Source organism: Manis javanica, chromosome 3 (genome assembly GCF_040802235.1).
Source record: "Manis javanica isolate MJ-LG chromosome 3, MJ_LKY, whole genome shotgun sequence".
NCBI classification, from domain to species: Eukaryota; Metazoa; Chordata; class Mammalia; order Pholidota; family Manidae; genus Manis; species Manis javanica.
Window position 1 is genome coordinate 32,438,606 of NC_133158.1, and position 21,385 is coordinate 32,459,990.

Here is a 21,385-nt window from a genome sequence, read left to right on the forward strand (position 1 = left end):
CTGGGGTGCCTAGCAGAAGAAAACACAAACCCTCCTTAAGATGATAAGAGATCTAAAACTATAAGATGATTTAAAAATCTATAAAATTAACATATTTAAAATGATTAAGGACAAAAAAAAAGAAAAATATGAGGATGGAACCAGATACCATGAATAATATGAGGCAGATATGACAAATAGAATTTCCAGAAATAAAAAAACATAATTATTAAAATTGCAAAAATAATATATAATTTAAACAGAATAGCCTGTTTATTCACTGCTGAACTGGAAGGTAAGGCAGAAATTACCCATGATGACTCTCAAAGAGAGGAAAATATAAAAGCAGGGTTAAGAGACATGGAGAACAGAATGAGAAGATCCACTATATGTTAAATAATAGTTCTAAAAGGAGAGAATGGAAAAGAGGCAAAATTCAGAGGTAATGTTGGTTTTTTCAAAAATGATGAAAGACCTTAGGAAGCACCTTGAGTTCTAAAGGATAAAATAAAGCCACTTCTAGACATTATCATAGTAAAACTGCTTAGCAGCAAAAACAAAAAGGGTTTCATAAGAGCATCCAAAGATAAATGGGATCTCCTTTGAGAAATCACAACTCTGAGGACAGTGGTAAAACCAAGGAAAAATGTCCTAGAAAGCTTAGAGGGAAAAAACACCACTCAATCTAGAATTTTTTACCTAGTTAAACCTTCATTCAAGAGTGAGAGTAAAACAGAGTCAATTTCAGACAGAAAAAGACATCAGACAGATAAAATTATATCTCAGAAATTATTTCTAAAAGGACCACTAAAAACACTCTTCAGGAAGCAGGAAATTAAATCCAAAAGGAACAGTGATGTGAAAAAAACAGTGTGAGCAGAAAATTAGTAAACATGTAAATAAATATAAACAAAAAACAGGAACAAAAGAACTTGACTGCATAGAATAACAATAAAAATAATGACTAATATAGGGAATATAAAAACAAAGTGAAATTAAAATATTGGGCAGTAGTAATATGTGATATGGCAGGGGAGTAAAGAGAAAAGAGGAGTGGTCACTCTTGAAACAACCTAGTACTTGGGAGGATAGTAGAGTTACTGATTAAATTTATACTAGATGAGTAAAGTTTGCTTGTTTAAAAAAATGTTAAGGGTAACCACACAAAAAATAGAAATCAAATGAATAATTACCAGACAATTAAAGGGGAAAGACTTGCTCGAGGGACTCCCAACAAGAAAGATCACCTCTGCATAATTTGTAATAACATTCAGAATAATCTAACTGTCCATTATTTAAAGAAAAGTTAAAGAAATTATGATATATTGAAACAATGAAAATAAATGAGCCAGGGTTTTATGTTTTACCATGAATACACATCAAAATTACAACATTGAGTGGAAAAGGCAGCTTATAGGCAGAGGGATATAGAATAACCATGTGTATAAAGCCCCCAAATAAGCTATGTATTATGAATAGATATGGAAACATATACATATAGTAAAACTGCATAAATATGTATATGGAAATAAAACGTATTAATTCAGAAGAGTCATCCTAGGGAGGAGAGGTAGGGGAATGGGATTGGAGAGGAATGTACAAGAAATTGCAACAGTGTATCTTTTTTTTGAAGCAGAGTAAAAGTTTTATTTAAGGTTACTTAAAGAGAGAAGAAGTGCAGCAGGCAACCTTAGCAAGGAGAGGTGCCCTGAAAGGTTGGAGAGAGAAAGTTTAAGATGAAAAGTTTACGCACTTAGAAAGTGCAGGCAACCTCAGAGAGAGGAGCACCGCAACAGTGTATCTTAATGTTGTGTTTCTCTTTAAAAATCTGAAGAAAAAATAGAAAAATATTAAGATTTGACAAAGCTGCATGGTGGATAAACATCTATTTGTTATATCATTCTTTAAATATTTCTGTATGCTTGAAATCTTGTTTCATTTACACAAATGTACTTAAATTTAGAAAAATATGTGTAAGTGCTTGAGGATTCTAATTAGTTAAGCTTATTTTTTCTACAGTAAGGTATGATATAAAGTGATGGCAGCATTTAAACAGATATTTCTGCATCTGATTAAAATTCTTAGCTAAAGAAAAATAAACAGGTTTGCATTTCTTCAAAATCATGTTTTCCCCAAGTGGCAGTTTGCCAAGAGAAAGCAACACAATAAAAATCTCAAATTTGTCCAACTTCCAGCATTTGCTTTTTCCCTCAGGTTTCATCTGACCAGTCTAGGAGAAGATTGTAAACCAGGAGCAGGCTGGTTTTACGTGCACAGAGCCAATACCAAACAGCAAAGTTCAAGACAACAAATTTTGGCCCTGTTTAAAACTCAGCTGTCCGGGGAAAGAAAAAAACCTTGAAAAGTAGTAATTTTTCTGGCAACCCCTTGTTATGAAGGTTGTAGAGTAGATTCTTGCATTCTGGGTGGGAGGCAGGTTTTGATGACCTAGTTTTAAGTTTTCTACAGATGAATGATAGACAGACTATTAAGTCTTTAAACCATTCAAGGGAATATAGTCACATACCAGAATTGTTGACAAAAAGGGGAAAAGCTACTCTTGGGTTTAGGATTTTAGCTTTATCTTGGGAAAATCCCTAAAGTACAGAATCTGGAACCCAATAAATAAACAACATTCAATAGAAATCTCCCTTCAAGAGAGTATTGTCAAGGTTTCTGTTTCATTACTCCCCAGATTCCACATTCCTGGATTCACAGGTCTTCAGATGCCCCTTTCCTGGTCACTGGTGAACCCTAGAAGTAAGGACCTGGCTCCCTCCTACCCTTCAGTCTATCCCCACTGCCCTGTCACTTCCTCTGTGCCATGTGTATATCCTGTGTCACACTACAATCGCACCACCACTTAGGCTTTGTGAATGACACTTTCATGCTGTGGTACTTCTGTTTAAGTCACTCTCTACTTGAAATGCTCTTTCCACATCACAATGAAATGCTACTAACTGTTTAACTCCAATACAGTGAGAACCTGAAAATACCTTTAGAAATCATGTGGTGAAATCCCATCATTTACATAAGAAGAAAATGCAATTCAGATGAATTCACAAGCTACACAAAATTTCTACCATTCACCTTATAACCAGAATTTATCACTCCTTTCTCTGTACTATGTAACATAAACAACATCATGTATAGAGAATGTTTGGGGACTTATCTGGTCTAAATCAGCATTATCCTTGAAGTTTATATGTCCCAACTCTAAAAGAGCACAGGGAATTTTTATTTTCAGTTGTGCTAAAATATATAACATAAAATTTACCATTGTAACCGTTTTTAAGTGTACAGTTTGGTAGAGCTAAGTGCATTCAAATTGTTGGGCAACCAATCTCTAGAACTCTTTACATCTTGCAAAATTGAATCTATATTCATCAGACAACAAATCCTCATTGAACATAAGGAATTTTAAAGAGATATTTTATCATGCAAGGTATGATAAAAGAAATCAAAGAATTTTTAAAGTGTGTATGTCTTAACTAAAAAACTGAAAACTTTAATTGCAAGACTTGTAGAGTAATTTAGAAGCCTGGTTGAAGAAAAAGATTTTTCTCTTGAAATCAACTATGGGAAAAAGAGGATTAACCTTTATAATGGTTGATTATTAGTGAGAAAGGTACCAAATTGTATTTAAAGTGTTGGTTGTCTTTACTGTCTTACATAAATATCCATTTTTAAAGCTATATTTTTTATTACAAAGGTCATACTTCCTAGGAAGCCATTTTAAAATAGTGATAGAAATTTATTCTTAATTGCTTATTACAAAATGTTATTTAATCTAAAAAGTAAAACAAAATAGGCATGCACACAAATGAACATTTTAGAAAATCATTAGTAAATTGTGAGATTTTAAAAATGAATCTTCTTTAAAAATTCTCTTTGATTACCAAGTGATTTCACTTATTTGTGGAGTATAAAACAAAGCAAAACAAAAGGAACAAAATAGCAGTAGACTCATACACACTGAGAAGGCACTAGCAGTTACTAAAGGGGAGGGGTTGGGGAGAGTGGGGGGAGGAGGGAGAAGGGAATTAAGGGACACAGTAATTCACAATCACAATATAGGCTGGTCACAGGGACCATAGTACAGCACGGAGAATACAGTTAATTGTTCTGTAACATCTAACTATGTTGATGGCTGGTGACCGCACTGGAGGAGGTGAGGGCTTGATAATATGGGTGAATGTTGAACCACTGTGTTGCGTATTTGAAACCATTAAGAGATTGTGTATCAGTGATACTCTAATTTAAAAAAATTCTTTTTGAATAATTGCATGTTTTTGAACTAGTGTGAGGTGGTTAAGATGTGCTATGGAGTCAGTTTACAAGGTCTCCAGACCTGAATCTATCACTCAGTAATTGCATGACTTCAACAAGTTTATCTCTCTGTGCCTTGGTTTATAAGATTAGGAGATAATGCTACTTACTTTATATTGTGCATGTGAGGATTAACTGACTAAGGTATATAAAGTCAGTATAGTAACTCATGCTTACTAAGTACTTAACAAATATAAGATAAGTTACTAATTTTAGTAGTTTCTGGTATTTGGACTCTGGAATAATTTACTTATGTTAACACAAATTTATTCTTATTGTTCTTTGTGCTAGAGCTGGGTGAGGTCCATAGTATTTCCTTCTCCTAACCCTCACCTAGTATTTTGCATACTGTTGGACAAATTCTAGGTACCTGATCTAATGAATCTTTGTTGACTGAAATCATGAAAATATTTTAAAAGGTCTTTAGAATATATTTCATTTTAATGGCACTGAATAATAGACTCCTTTTCAAAGGGATGTATCCCAACACTATGGATAAAATGAACTGGGCTTTCAGGCAAATCAGTTTGGGTTGTTTATTAAAACTGTTCTTTTGTGCTTGTTGAATGTGAGGAGCATTTCAATGATCATTAGAAGTGGCTGAAAGGATGGAAAAATTTTTTGAGGAGAAGATAGCCAGAACAGCACCATGTATCTTTGCAGTTCTCTACTGAGACATGAGCTTCTATCCATATCCATTCTGAACTAAGCTTGGTGTAACAGAAAGAGCACTGCAACGAGAAGAGATCAGCATTCCCCAGGGCTCCCATGTGTTGTTGGTACAGTGGTGAGCATAACTGCCCTCTGTGGGCTTCCCACTGTATGACCTTAGGACATTTTTCCTCTTTAAGCCTCAGGTTCTTCACGTATAAAAATGAGAAGATAGCATCTAAGGTCCATTTCTCCATTCAGAACGAATGGTTCATGTTGCTAAACTCAGGAGAATCTGGGAGCATGTAGCATGTCTCTTCCAGGACAGAACCAATTCTTCTCCCAGCCTGCCAGAATTCACTCATTAGCACCTATTCTGGTGAATACTATCTCCCCTGAATTCATGCCAGTTGGAAAATTGTAGAATGGAATGTGCCACCTGGGTTTGGATTTGGAAATCTAAAGTGTTGCCTTGAGGTACAAGGATGTTTCTGCTGAGCCATGGTGGCAAGTAGGCTGAGAGTACCAGCCATTGGCAGTTTACACTCGGACCAAGAACACAGGGTCAAGTCTCCTTGACTAATGAGAGGAGAGCTATTTTCTTATTTCCTTCCAGTAATTGGCTGTATGAACCATGCCATGGTGATGCAGGATCACAAACAGAATCAATGCATCAGTAAAGTGATAAAAATAAATAAAACTTACTTATGCTTCTATAATGATTAGCTGTTTATACTATTTATTATACTTGATCTCACAAGCACTCTGGATGAGAATCAAGTCCTCAGTGTAATATCACTTAGGGATCCCTGCCTGTTAAATGCCAGTGTTCTTCAATTTGGGGGAGAATTGCTCTAAGGAGGCAGCATGGTGGAGTAAAGATAATGTGATCCACCTCTAATTAGGTATCTAACCTATAACTAGTCAAGTATTTCCTCTCTTTGGGCTTCTGTTTCCTCATAAATAAAAGGCCTCTAAGCAAAAATTTACCTCTCAGAAGACTAAGGGGATACTATGTTATTTACATCTCATATAAGAGTAAAATCTATAAATATTTCAATAACTGGTATGTTGATTTGTACCTAAAATAGAACATAAAGACAGAGGATGGTCTATTTGCACATTGGAGTAAATGACTATATTTCTGTCTGTATTTATAAATCTCTGATCAGCATTTGAACACTGAATCCATTTTGTTGAAATGCTCTCTATTTCAAAAGATTCACATGGGCACATTGTTTGATCCAGTTATTTTTACATAGAAAACGGAAGAGAATCACCTAAAATGTGTAGATGGGTGCTGTGCTAGATACTTTGCCTACTCATTTATTCGTTCAACAGACATTACCAAGTACCTAACACATACTGGGCATCATAAAAGATCTGGGGATGGGGTTGAGCAAGCAGTTACCATGATAGCAAGATCCCCACTGTCATGGAATTCACATTTTGGATGGGGTGATGGATAGATAAATAGTCAAGAAATTTTTTAAATAAAGATAATGTCTATGAAGGTAATATAGAGAGATCGACTGGGAGGGGTGGAGACCACCTTAGCTCAGAAAGCATCACTGAGGAGGAATGTGTGAACTGAGGCTCAAATAGTGACTAGAGGCAGGCTATGCAAATATCTGGGAGAAGGATGTACCCAGCAGCAAGTGCAAATGCCCAAAAGAAATGGTAAGTTTAGCATGTTTGAGGAATACATTAAAGGCAGGGTTGTTTAAATCTAACACACTTGAGTACGTATTGTCCTTATCTTTTGGATGAAGCTAGAAGAGCCCAAGTTCAGGTAGTAAGTTGAGGACCTGACGTTTAAACTCAGCCTGGCTCTAAAATCCATGCTCTTTCCACTGTGCCGTGCCACTCAGCACTTGATTAAAATGTGGTTTTGAAACTGGCTTGGGTAGTTTGTTTCTGTGTAGCATAATGCGGAAGGTAGATTTTCTTCCTTTTGAGCCCAGCTGAAAGTGTAAATGGCTGTTTGTTTTTGGCATTTGGGGAACATACAATACTGTGAATTCTTGTATGATACAGTTTATGTATTGTGGTTCCTCTTTGCCTCAAGTCCCAGGTGGGTGGGTGACGTCTGCCAGGAATTAAGCATTAGGTTTTAATTTAAGGTGTTATGAGATGAATTTTGTGTCCCCCTATCCCCCCAACAAAATCATATGTTGAAGCTCTACCTCCTGATGTGATGGTATTTGGAGGTGGGGCCTTTGGGGGGTAATTAAGTCTAGATGATGTCATGAAGGTGGGGCCCCATGATGGAATTAAGAAGAGGAAGAGAGACCAGGGTGTCCCTTCTCTCTCTCTCTCTCTCTCTCTCTCTCTCTCTCTCTCTCTCTCCACCATGTGCGAACACAGCAGGAAGGTGGCTGTCTGCAAACCAGCAACTGGCTGGTCTTACCACAAACTGAATAGGCTGACGCAGTCTCTAGAACCATGAGAAATAAATGTCTGTTGTTTAAGCACCCAGTCTATGGTATTTTGTTATAGTAGCCCAAGGAAATGGACATCTGTGTACTTATGTTTATATGTATAGTTAATATATAGTAATAAATAGTTAACAATACCTATATATCTATCTCAATAGATGGAAAGGCCTATAGATTGATAGATTAATAGACAGAATATAGATATACATAGATATATGTCAAAAGAGAGACAGTATAAGGAATTGGCTCACATAGTTTCAGAGGCTGAGAAGTCCCAAGATCTGTCAGCAAATTGCAGACCTAGGAGAGCTGATGGTATAAGGTTCAGTTTAAGTCCAAGGCTGGAGAAGGCTGATGTCCCAGCTCACAGGCAGAGAGTGAATTCTCCTTCACTCTACCTTTTTGTCCTATTCAGGCCTTCAGTGAATTGAATAAGGCACACTAATTGGAAAGGACAATCTGTTTTACTCAGTCCTGATTCAAATGTTAATTTCACCTAGAAACACCTTGACAGACATACATAGAATTTCGCCAGATACATGGGCACCATTTGCCCTGTCAAGTTGACACATAAAATTAACCATCCCAGGTGTGCTTTGTATAAGGCAGTGGTGAGTGTGAGGGTGAGTGGTTGGGATCTAAGAAGGAAGTGTAAGACAGTGAGTGTGTACCCTTTGGGGGTTTCTCATACAGTAGAAAGTAGACACATAGATGAAAAATCAGCAGATGACAGTAAGCCGTGTCTAAAGTGACAAGTGAATGGGTTTCAGACTAAGCTTTCAGAGGAAGAAGAAACCACTGTAGGATGGGAGGATGGGAGATTTCATAAGGGAGGCAGAAGTTGTTTTGACCTTGAAGAATGAGGAGAGGGGTGATTTCTTTTTTTTTTTTTAAGATTACTTTTCAAGAGGTCATTAAGAAGCTTTAGGATACATGCTAAGATAGTTCATAAAATTTGTACCAGAAAAGAAAATGGGGCACTCTCTATCCAATTTCTTGAGGCTAGAATAACAATGACAATAATTTGGATAAGAGCAATGAGAAAATGGTTTTTGTCCCATTTCACTTACAAATCTAGATGCAATCATTCTTTGTAACATATTAACTCACAGAATCCAATTAGGTATTAAAGTGAACATTATATGATAAAGTAAGATTTATTCCTGGATCCAAAGGCTGGAAGTAGAAAATCCCAAAAAACTCTTACTTCCCAGCTCATTCTGTGAAGCCAGATCTTGTCTGGTTCAGGTGACACCAAACACCAAACCAGACAGACACCACAAGAAAACCTCAAATCAATATCCCCAATAAACTTAAGACACAAGAATTCTCAGCAGCATTTGAGCAAATTGGATCCTATCATGTGTAAAAAGAATCATTCATCATGACCCCATGGGGTTCATCCAGGACCTCAAGTTTCAAATAACATTTGAATTTCAATCAATGTAATTAATTCACCACACCAGCAAATGTAATTAAGAAAAACAATGTGATCTTCTCAATAGGTGTATAAAAAGCCTTTGTGATTACCTTTTTTCCCCCTTGTTTTTTTGGCCAGAACACTTAGCAAATTTTTGTGGTGAGAACTCTTTGCAAATTTCAAGTATATAAAACAGTATTGTTTTCTGTCATCCCCAGGCTGTACATTAGAACTCCAAAACTCTTTCAACTTGCGAAACTGAAACTTTGGAGCCTTTGACCGAAATCTTCTCAATTCCCCCTCCCCCAGCTCCTGGCAGCCACCATTCTGCTCTCTGCTTCTGAGTTTGACTATTTTAGATTCCATATACAAGTGAGATCAGCAGTATTTGTCTTTATGTGTCTGGCTTATTTCACTTTATGTCCTCCAGGTTCTTCTGTTTTGCAAATGGCAGGAGTTCCTTCTTTTTTAAAGCTGAATATCTTCATCCATTAGTCCATCAACAGACATTTAGGTTGTTCATATCTTTTTTATAAGAAAGGGGTGATTTCTCAGTGGACCAACATGCAGAGGCAGTAGTTTGACAAGCAACAGTTAGGAAAGATTGTTTGAATAGCAGGCTGATGTCGCTGTCCTCAGGTCTGAATGGTGGTAGGATGGGGCTCCTGCATGTGCTTGTGCAGGTTTTTCATTCACAAGGGCATTTGAGTGAGGAGACAAGTGGAGGATGAAACTCAGCCCCCCTGTTTGCCAAGCCAAGTATCCTTGTGCAGGACTGTGTCCACCTGGAGGAAGGGTTGCCTTGTCCTAATTCACACAAAGACTGCAGCAGTCTTGCAGGAGGGAAATAATGGGAGATGAGTTTGAAATACAAGGGTGGGGCCAGATCATAAAGTATGTCTCTTTGTTTCGAGACCACTGCAAACGGGTGGAAATGTGCAGCTTGTATGGTACTGATGACTGTGGGTGTGATTTGTGATCCTGTGCTTGAGTTAAACTTGCAGATTTGTCAGTGCTAGGAACTGTGTTTATCTAGCATAAAATAAATCTTGTCTTTTGAAAATTACATTTGCTTGATGTTTGTCCAAAGCAAACTTTATAACTGACCCATTTTGCTCCAATATCAAATCAGCTTGATTTGATTGTATAATCCAGTCATGGAAAGAGAATCTGTCCCGTGACTCCTAAGCATTCTGTTCTGTGGCTCCACTATAATTACAGACAAATGCATCTAATCTTCCCCTCATGTGTTCTACTGAGTTACAGGATTCTTTTTTCCCCTGTATTTGATAATCTTGTTATCTTGTGATACTGCATCATTTAATTATTCCCCAAAATAGAGAACTTCAGAAAATATGCTCAGAAAAAGTGATTTTCTATTCCCAATTGAAATCACAGCTGGGGTGTTTACTCAGAGATTAGTCATTTTCAGAGCTTTGAGATTGCTGTTTTTCTTAAGGGGTCTCATCTGCCATACAGGGCTGTTGAATCTCTCCTGCAGATTGCTTGAGAGAATTTTATAAATTCTGGAGAAGAACTAAGTAGTTATCTTCAGAAATCAACAAGCCCAGGACTCTTTCAGATTGAGCATGGCTGCCTTCTGATAATAATGTCCAAATGTCTAGCTGTATTCAATTTAGTAACTCCATAAACATTTCCTGAGCACCTACTATGTGCCAGAGAGTAGTACAGGCATTAGGAATACAAAAATGAATAGAACATAGTCCCCATCTAAGTGTACAGTCTCTAACCATGCTCATCAGAAGTACTGAAATTTAGTTTTACTAATTCTGTCACCTAATAACTGCTACCTTCAGGCGAAGTCGGTTTATCTGAGCCTAATTTTCCTATACAACCATTAACAATGAGCTATTATAAGATTAATTTGGTTCTCTGGGATGAATGATGTGTATGGTCACTCAGTGCTCTTTCCCTCCTTCACACCCTTCTGTGTGTAAAGATCCCTTTTGGATCTTTACCTTTATAGACTGAAGAAGACTCATTATTTCAGTCTTTGCTAAAATCAGAGCCTTTTCATTTGTTTTGTTTCTCTGAGCCATTTCTACTTTTATTAGGTCATTTGTGTTTAGATAAGTGGACCTGACACACTGTATCACTATGGCTTGTGCAAGATGAAGTCAGAGTGTAAGGAACCCTTTATGTTGGGTTTCCAATATACTTTCTTATAACATTTTTTCACCTTTCAGTTTCTGGATATTTTTGTGTTTTGTCTGTGACCTCTCACAGGCTGATGTCTTAAGGAAACAATTTTCTGTCATTTCAGGTTCCTTTACTGGATTGTAGTTGAACACCTCATGATCCACTGATAAGATCATTTCCCCTGAATATGTTTTCTTACACTTAGTCACATTAAAACTCCTCTGCCACTTTTCTGCCCACGTCCACATCTTCTTTCAGTTTATTCCTAATCATTTTGGCATTTTAATCCCTGGGAGAGCTGAATGCCATCTGCAAACTTGGCAATTTCCCCATGCACTCTCTTCCAGATCATTTATATGAATGTTAACTAAGACACCATGCAGCTTGCTTTCTATTTAAAAGTGCCTTTGTTGCAGAGCATTTGATTTAACAACTTAATCACTGAAATAATAATAGCAAGGACCAGCTCCAGAATATTGCCTTTATCCAGAAAAGTGTTCTCTTCTTCCTAGTCTTTGTTTCTTGTTCCTAAATCAATTATCCATAACAGACTTTTCTCCATGTACCAAAAGGAAATTCTGTGGTTCATGAATTAGATAAAAAGTCCATATTTGAATTAAGAACCCCTTTACTTGACTGTTTTAGGTCTTATTTATGTTTCTGTTCTAGAACATCTATAGTAGGAGTCTTATACCACTTCTATCACTTAAGTAAATCCATTTTTTTAATATCATTTCCCAGTTAGCTTCTACATTCCTAGGTCTAATCAATCAAGTGATTACTGAGTTGCTGGCTGAGTGTTGTGCAGTATCTATGGGTTTGCCATGAACCAATGAAACAGCAAGTCATGAAGTCTAACCAGCTTCCCAAATGATCTTGAGCCCTGGTTCACTCCCTCCTGTCTCTTCTGCGTTCTAGACAAAGTGATCTCTCAGGTCTTAAACATATCTGATCATGTCACCTCTCTCCTTAAAATCTTTGATAATACTTTTGAAGAGAGTAGGGAAAATTTGAATATAGATTCAGTAAAGATGTTTAAAATTATTATAATTATTAAATAACATTACATTAATTATTAAAGTTACCCCAGGATAAGCACATTTATAGATAGAAAGTAGATTAGAGGTTAATCAGGGACTGAAAGGTGGACAGTTATTGTATAATGGCTCCAGAATTTCTGTTTGGGATGATGAAGTTCTGGAAATACTGGTGATGGTTGCACAACATAGTGAATGTACTTATTGCCACTGAATTGTACACTTTAAAATGGTTAAAATGGCAAATTTTTTTGTTTTGCCACAATAAAGAAAATTTAAGTCAGTTAGAGATAATACTTAAAATTTACCAGTTAGAGATAATACATAAAATTTTATATAAGTGACATGGTATTTGGGGTTTGCTTTAAAACACTTCAAGACAATAGTCCCAATAGACAGTAAAGGTGATTGAATGAAAAAGACTGGCAAAATGTTGATAACTCTAGTGGATAGAATTTCTCATAATAAAAAATGTTAAAGAATCTTGTGAAGGTTAGCCATTAAGTGTCAGCCACTCAGCCTCACATTTGAACCCCTTTGCCAGTCTGTCTCTTCCTTTCTTAGGAGCCTCACTGAGCTGTCAGTGCTCAGCTTACAGAGAGAGCCTGTCCCTGCTGTCAGCTGGTTCCCTGCCGTGCTCTGTGCTCACGCAGCCTCTGGGCCTTTGCACTAACCTTTCAGTTCTGCTTCTTCCTTCTTCGGTGGCAAGTATCTACTCATTCTTTAAGACTCAGCTCCTTCTCCGGACTTCCCCAGGCAGAGAGAACCCCCTTCTTTGGGTTCCCACAGTGTCGTGTTCTACTTATAGCTTCTCCCTGTATCATGAATCTCTTATTCATGCTTCTGCTCTCTACTAATCTATGAGCTTCTTGAAAGTAGAGGAAACTTCTTTTCACTGCACATCTTTCTGAGCTGTATTAACTATTGTGGTGGTGGTGGTTCTGGTTGCATGCTTTAAATATTTTTTAAAGGAAAAAATTGAAAAGTGGGAATGTGAATACTAGTTATAAATCTGAAGAGTTGAAAGGGACCTTAGCAGTTACCCACAGGGGTATTGTTCTCCTTTTCTAAATTGTGTTTTCTCTACTTGGCAACTGCTAATGCATTTTTACATTTCCAGCACCCACCACTGGGTGCTCAGTAAAATTGTTGCTGAATTTACTGACAAAGCCTTTCTTTGTACAGATTTCAGAAAGCTCACTATCTAGCTTGGGGTATTGGACACATACTTTTCAAGAGAAGCAGTTAACTTTTAGGCATGGTTTGTCAGAGCAGCAAAGAAGTACCTGGAGGGATATCTGTGGGCCAGAGGAGTTGACTGTTCAGCTCGCTCTGTGGCTGGGTGAGCTGAGACTACAGACATCTTGCCAGTGGGTGGCAGCAGGCGCTCACAAACTCTCAGAGACCAGCGGGCCAGATGCTACACCTGGAGTGCAGGGTGGGAAATAGTAATCCTCTACTCTTTCTAGTTTATTTTCTAACTTCTTGATGTCCAGAGATGCTTGGCTGAAAGGAAAAGGTCTGAGTTAGAGACAGTGAGAGTCAGAAACTAAAAAACTTGTTAAAGATAAATGTCCAGACCAGTGTGAGGCATTTACCAGGTGCTGGATTAGTTCGGAGCTCTAAGATAGTCTTCTCCCTAAATGTCTTCTGGAGCCTACCAATGGACTGTTAGTGCTTTCATCTTTTAGCTTGAGATTTTGATCCTTGTGCAAACTTCAGTCAGCTAGGTATGATTTACCTGTAGGCTGTTTGGAGGTCTTTTATTTCCAGTGTAGCTAGAGATTGAGAACAGATTTTCATGTAGGAAGGATAGGGAAAAAAGAACATGACACCCTGGGGTATGCACATGCGAGAAAAGAGAAGATGGCTGGACTTGCAGAGACAGACTCAGTCCGCTCAGTCCTGAGGGTGGCCTTTTCTGGTTTTCTACATCTGTCCAGCCAAAACTGTACTCCTAACATCTCAGTCAATAAGCGAGCCCTGATTATGAATCCACTAAATACAGCTCAGTGAAGGAGTTGGAAATTTTATAGATACAATGATTATATTTGTACAGGCCTTAGGTCAGAGCATGTAATCTGACAATAAGACATAACTGATACCTAAAATCCAAAATGTTCTGGAAAATTCAGTTCTCACATATGGATGGTCCTTGCTCTGAAGTATTATTACATAATCTATTGGTCTGAGGCTGGGAGTGGGAGAAGGGTGTCAAAGATTTTTAGACAACTGAGTTTGAAAGGTGGTATCAGATGGTGGTGCTATAAACAAATCCCAGGAGCTGACAATAAATGGAATGAAAACTCAGAAGAAGCAGCCCTGTTGGCTGTGGCAATAGTAAAGCAGCAATACCTGGTGCAGAAATGTTTGTTGCATTTTGCTAATAGCATTTCAGAGTTCTCAAAACACTTTTGTGCCTGTTTTTCTCATCTGGCTTCCTTAAGTCTTCACAACAACCTGGGAGTCAGGTATTACTAAATGAGGTAAAATTCATAAAATACTTAGGATAATGGTAAGTACATAGGAAAGGTTCATTTAATAATATTAAAATTTTTGTTAAGACCTAATTGATACATGAGGAGACAGAGGGTCAGAGAGGCAGTTACTTGGCCAAACTCAGATAACTGAGAGGTGGTAGAACTATGCCTGAACTCAGCTTCCCTGGCTTCTATTTCTAGACCTTTCTCCATTATCCCATTCACAAAAGGAGTATTTAAGGTGGGCTTGCCTAGGCTGGGCCACATTTTGAGACAGTCTTAGCAGAGAAATCTCTGAAGTCTCTGAAATCAGGCTCTTCAGCCTTTACCAGCACTAGTTGGAATATGGGTGGGAACTGAGGGTATCCAGTGCCTTGAGTAAGAAGAATTAAATCTAGAAGCCTCTACTCATTTTAGCAGTAAGGGGAGATGTTTCATTACTTGATCCATCAAGGAAACTACAAGCCATTAAATTCACATAGATCCTCAGCTGCTAGGCTTGTTAAGAAAATGTTACAATAGGGGGAAATTGACAACACAGGCGCCATAGATATTTTTAGTCCTAGCTTCAAGGATGTACATTTTGGGTTTAGGATTGAGCACAAGGGGGTGAACCTGGATTGCTCTGACCAACCTGCCACTCAGAAAGTCCTTAATGAGCAACTTCTCTGTGCCTTGTTTATTCAACGGACTAGAGGGGATGGGCAGGGAAAGCAGGACTGAGGAAGATGAAGTAATTTCCCAGACTTTCAAACCCTGGGAAGAGTGGTATAATCTTTTTCTTGGTTGGGGGGTCAATGTGTCAATTATCAATAAAAACCTGCATCAGCAACTGCAATAAATTATCCTTGCAATAAATGTAATATATCCTGCAATAAATTATATATCCTATAAACCACTTTAACAATGTGGTTGCTATAGTTAATAATACTGTGTTACATAATTAAATAAAATTTGCTGAGAGTAGCTCTTAAGCATTCTCACCACACTCAAAAAAAGTGGAAACTATGTAAGGTGATGGAGGTGTTAATTAACCTGATTGTGGTGATCCTATTTCACAAAGTATTATGTATATAAAATCATCATGCTATACATTTTAAATACATACAATTTTATGTCAATTATGCCTCAGTACAGCTGGAAAATATTTATCCTATGGATATATTCTTAAACATATCCTATGGATATATTCTTAAACGTAGCACTGTTTATAATAGGAAGACAATCCCAAAACTGAAAATGTAAATGCTTGCCAATAAGTATTCATTAAATTACTACATGACCTTCAAAAGGAATTTCATGTGACTGTTAAAGAGGTCCATTGAAAGCATATCACTAAGATGTATTTTTAAGTGCAATAAAAATCAAAGTTCAAAAAAGAAGAGTTAATGTACTATGATGCTGTATGTATGTTTGAAGCATATGTTTCATATACATATATAAATGCAGTTATATGCACACATCTTCCCCACACTGGAAGGATATGCTTGCAGATAATGGGGAGCATGTAGGATGAGGGAGGAATGGGAAAGGAGAAACTTGTTTCTCATTTTATCTTTCTATGGACTTTAAAGATTGATTGAGTAGTTTAACTATATGACATATTGTTTTCTAAAAACTTAAGCCATTTGCTTAAGGTCACACAGCCAGCAAAGGGTACTGCTAGGATTACCACCCAGACCCTGGTTCCAGAGTCCTGTGATTTCACAGCCCTGCTGGAATCTAGTACACTGCCTCCTAACAGAGTATCAGGACATACTTATGAAACTTGCTTGTAAAGTACAAAATTTTTCATGGAAATACCTGCAATGAAACTGTCTAATGGCCAGGAGCTAGGAGAATGTGCTCATTCTCCAGAGGCAGGCTGTGTCCTATATGCCTGCCATCATGGCTTCTTTGTAAGACTGTGGCTCAGCCAAGAGAGAGGTCAGTGACCCAGAGCCAGGAAGCACAGACTAAAATTTGCAACAGGACAAATTACCTTATGGAAAAGGCATTAAGATAGTTGGAGAGGTGGGGGTGGGGAGAAGGAATGAAAACAGTGTCATTAGCCAACTTGGTCAATGGGCAGGTGCAGGAAGTGGCAGATAAACCCACCCAGAATCTATAAATATACCTCAGTATCAGCATTCAAAACCCACAAAATAAACGAGCAAATTAAAAAACTTGCCAGCGTGTAAGTACCTCAGTATACACTCTTAGTTCTAAGTGTAACTCACATTTTTCTGATTTGGGCAAATAATTGAACAGCTCTGCTTTTCCCTTTCCCATTGGTCAGACTGACAGCCCTATCTGTCCTGGCTGCTTCGCAGAGGGGTAAGGAACAAATAAGGCAAGGAATGTGCTTTGAAAATGCAAGACATCATCAGAATGAGGGCTCATTGTTAATGTCTCTGGGACTTACCTCACAGAGGGGGAGCTATTTTGAGACAGGAAAATGGGAGGAAGCATCGGAAAAGCATTGATGGTAACAGGGTAGACACACCTCACCAACACCAGGAAGAAACCTCATGGGTCATTTACTCCAGTTCCTCCTTTTAATAGCTGTGGGCAAAGACCTACAGAGTCTAAGATCTGCAAAACAGTGATAGTGCCACACGGAGACTAATTTTTAAATCCATAAAGAAGATGGAACTGTTGCCAAAGAAATGGGTATGCTAGAGAGCTCCATTGCCTGAGGGGCTTGCTGAGCTCTGAATGTTGAGCAGGGTCCGATAAGCAAACTAGTGAAGCTTAGTGAGGAATTGGGGCAGAGGTTGTGGATGGACTTCAGTGACACAGCTCCAGGATGGCTGAGTGCCTCTGAGGAGCAATTTGAGGGTGGTCAGGGACTTGGAAGGACAAATGACAACTTCCTAGAACGGATTGTTCTCAGACCCAGAGAGGAATGGAAATAGCCTGGCCTCGTCCTGGATAGTTCACAAGAGGTAGGGTAGGAAGTATTTGTAGTGGAACTAGTACTCATAACATCAAGTCCCTTTTTAGCAGAAGGAGGATAAATGGGGGGGAAATGGGCAGCACAGCACACATGGGTCAGTTTTTGTAACTGTGGGAGTAAAGACAAAGAGAATGAATCAACAGAGGGAGGGAGGGCTGTGCAGTGCCAAGGTCTGGGAATCAGACTTGTGTGTGAGTACTGGCTCTGTCACTAACTTGCCAGGTGACCTTGAAAATGCCATTTTCCTCCTCTGAAACTTGGTTTCCTCACCTCAAAAATGGAGACCTTTTTCCCTATTTCATAAGTTATTATAAGGATCAAATGAGATGTTCTCGAAAGCAACTAGCACACAATTCCTAGGACATGACACCAAATTAATGTTAGTTTGCATCTGTATTTTGGAAAGGACTTCTAGAAAACATCCAGTGAAACGTGCTATTTGAAATTTTAAGCACTGAGAAAGTAAGATCAACCTAGCTAACAGGTACAGTGTGGAAAGTCCCTTTCTACAAATGAAGAAGTAACCTAAATGGGCAGATAAAATCTTACCAGGGGAGGGTAGATTAAGGGCAGAGTAGGAGTGGATATAAATATAAGCATGAACACAGTCCATTTACAAGGGGCTATGAAGCCATTAATGCATTAATGTGAGATTCCTCCAGATCCATGACAAAATCGGAAGATAATAAGTACTGTATAACTCAGCCTGACACATTTTTTTGACTGCTCAGATACAGTACGGTTTTATGTTCAATTATAGTAGTTTTCCTCAGCCTCCTCCCTTTAAAAAATTTTTCCTGGTATAATTGACTCTCTCATTCATCGATTGACATTTAATCCTTGTTTGTTTTATTTGCTTTTTAAATTATTGATTGCCTCAAATCCTTTCTGAAGGAAAGGGATGAAGAGGTGAAATGGTAATTTTAAGGGTGGAAACCAACTAGAAAATCAGAATGAAATGTAGGATGGGGGAAGATAAGGAAACTACAGAGATGTGTACAACTGCCCTAATTTTTACTGGGAATAACATTAAGGAAGTGCCTGCTTCTAGACTTCTTTTGCAACCAAAAGACCAATGATGGCATCATCAAATCACAAAACCCAAAAGGGACAAGTGCTTCAGATTATTTTATGGGCGGGTAAATTGAGTGTAAAGAAAAGTAAGTGGTTTGCCTGAGTGCTCGCTCCTGGTGCGTAGCAGAGTTAGGGTCTAACCATAACCCAGGTTTCTTAACTCTCACTCGGGAGTTCTGTCTGCTATAGTTCTTATCTTTGTGATGGTGAATTTCTGACCTCAAACACACAAAACTAATTTGTATGGATTTTTTTTTTCTTTTTTCCAGGTCCAAGTGCTTCCGGGGCAAAAAAGTCCTTGGAGATTATGATATTAAAGTGGAACAGGTAATCAACTTGAAGGCTAGAGTGGCGTCTTGCTTCATCAGTGTTCCCTTTTGGCATCCCAGAGTGAACCATCTAGTTCTGCCGAGTGGAATACAGTGTTGGCCACTGGGTTCCAGGCTCCCCATCTCCTCTCTCCCACCCTTTCCCCAGGGCTTATCTCTCTACAGGACATGGTGCTGATGGCTGAATCTTTCAACTTCCCTGACTTCACTGTTCTGGTGTCTGTAGAGAGGCAAGCAGGATGGCTCTTAGGGCTCTCTCACAGTGCAGGGTTCTCACGCTAAGAAAGACCTTTGAGGAATGTCTCCCTAGGACACCAGCCACACCTCCCTGTTGTTAGTGGCATGGTATCGCTAGGTTGGCATGTGTTGGCCTCTCAGGTATGTGGCCCCCAGTGGTGCCTACTCTGATGAGCCTGCAGCTACCCATCAGTGAGAACTTAGAAAGAAGACCTCCTTGTTTTAATACAATGAAGTCCCGAAAGGTTCATTTGTTATTATCTTCTGTCCTTTGCTTAACAGAGATTAAATCCACTTGGGTGGAAAGGGAGATGTCCTGTTTAAACAAATGCATGTATTTTCTATGTAATAATATAAATTATCATTCCTTACATAGTATGCTGTGATTTACAGCATATTTTCCTATTCATTATTACATTCAGTTCTTAAAATAATTTGTTAGGCAGGGTTGAAAACTTAATCCCATTTTACAGATGGGAGAAACTGTTCCCCTACAAAGGGCAAGTAACTTGCCTAATGTCTCACACAACTACTTGAGTGCAGAACAGAACTAAAACTCAGTTGCCTAAACTGAAACTTCATGCTTTTATGTTGAAACTGACAAAGGGCATGCTTACCCGGCTCCACATGGGGAGCTTCATGGGGAGGCAGCATAAAAGATGCTGGGCTGTGAGTCCAAACACCCAAGTTTTGACCCTGTCTTTGCCAACAGTAACTTTTGTTTATCCAGAAAAGTCATTTCATTGCTCCTTTGGTAAATGAGGATAATTATTTCTGTCCCTCCTGCCTCACAGAGTTGCTATGAGAGTTAGATGAGATCAGTTTGTGAAAATGCTCTGAAAACCATAATAAATAAATGTGTGGTGGAAGGGATGCTGCTATGTAGGGGACTTGGCAAAGTCAGGACTGTGGTCGCCTCCCCCTGCTGTTGTTTTTATTTTTTATTACAGTAAAAAAAAGAAACCCCACATCATATGAAATCTTCCCTCTTAATCCCCTACTGTAATTTTCCAGGCAGAATTTTCAGAGCTCAATCTGGTGGCCCATGCAGATGGGACCTATGCTGTGGACATGCAGGTGCTCCGGAATGGTACCAAGGTTGTCCGGTAAGGTCCTTTCTGCCCTCAGGGTCACTGTCACTGTCCCCAGAGTCACCGTCTCTGTTTTGCAGAGATGGTTTCAGAGTATAGGAGTGGGACATAGTGTCTATAGAGGAAGTATGTACAGTGTAGAGAATTGAACAAAGTGTGCTGTATAGATGTGGTAGAGGAAGGCAGAGAAAACCAGCTCCTGCCCTCAGAGAGCTCTGTGTCCAATGGCAGAGAAAGCTTCATGAGCTCAGAGCTCATTTAGAGTAACTGGATTCCTTTCAGAGAGGTTCTGAGACTCTGGTCCCACTTCAGTTAGTGCAGCTCTGTGCTTTTATCTCTGCATATAGTTACCCCTGGAAAACAGAATTCCATTGTTTTTTGTTTTTATGTTTGAAAATCTCTGATGTAGTTCACCCTGCTATTTTACCCTGATTTGCTTAGATTCACTCATGGAGTTGAGAGCAGAGACCTCTGTGTTGTATGTGAATTCTCTAAACTCCTAGCCCTGTGTTCTTTTCGATATTCCTCATCCCTCGGAACTCAAGTCTGATAGGAAATACTAGAGTTAGAAGGGACATTGTGGATGGAAGAAAGTCTGCCATTACCAAGCACTTACATGCCAGGTGCTGTGCTGGACAACTCACAGACGTGAGCACATGTGAGACAGCAGTTCTGTGAGGGAGGTGATGGGAATTCCAGATGGGGAAGTGATTTCCATGGTGCCATTCTTTGCATCGGTTCAGCATGGCTTCAGGTTTTCAGGCAGCAGAGCCCTGCTTCAGGAAGTCTTCACTTCACCCTCTTCCCTACCTCAATCCACAGCACCCTGATGCTGAGGCCTCCAGTGTCCAACAGGAACTGGGTCAGTGACAGGGAGGGCAAAACCCAGCTGTCTGGAACCTAACAACAGGAAATGTGAGCTAGTGCATTCTGGAGACTAAGGGAAGAGGACAGAAAAAAAAAGGTGTCTGTCCAGAGACAGAGGGAGCTCAGGGAGATACTATAAGAAAGAATGATGGGTTCTTCCAGCTGCAGGAAGAGGAGTCATAGGGATGCATGCACACAAGCTGGTAGTGACAGCAGGTCCATAGCAGAGTGCCAGGAGAGATCTGGCAAGAATAAGGAAGGCCCTTCCAGGTAGCAAGAGCTGGCCACAAGTCTAGAGCTCCATTCCTATAACTGGAATGTATCAGGCAATACACCTGGAACCAGTTTCCCAAAA

At 38.9% G+C, this 21,385-nt stretch overlaps 1 protein-coding gene across 1 annotated transcript in view; it reads left to right on the forward strand.

The window, feature by feature from the left end:
* SYN2 (synapsin II) overlaps window positions 1-21,385 on the forward strand; it is a 207,670-nt gene that overhangs the window by 141,152 nt on the left and 45,133 nt on the right. The window contains exons 2-3 of the mRNA XM_037000264.2: window positions 18,776-18,833; window positions 20,087-20,178. Coding sequence (XP_036856159.1) covers window positions 18,776-18,833; window positions 20,087-20,178 — 150 coding nt within the window. The remainder of the gene's footprint in view (window positions 1-18,775; window positions 18,834-20,086; window positions 20,179-21,385) is intronic.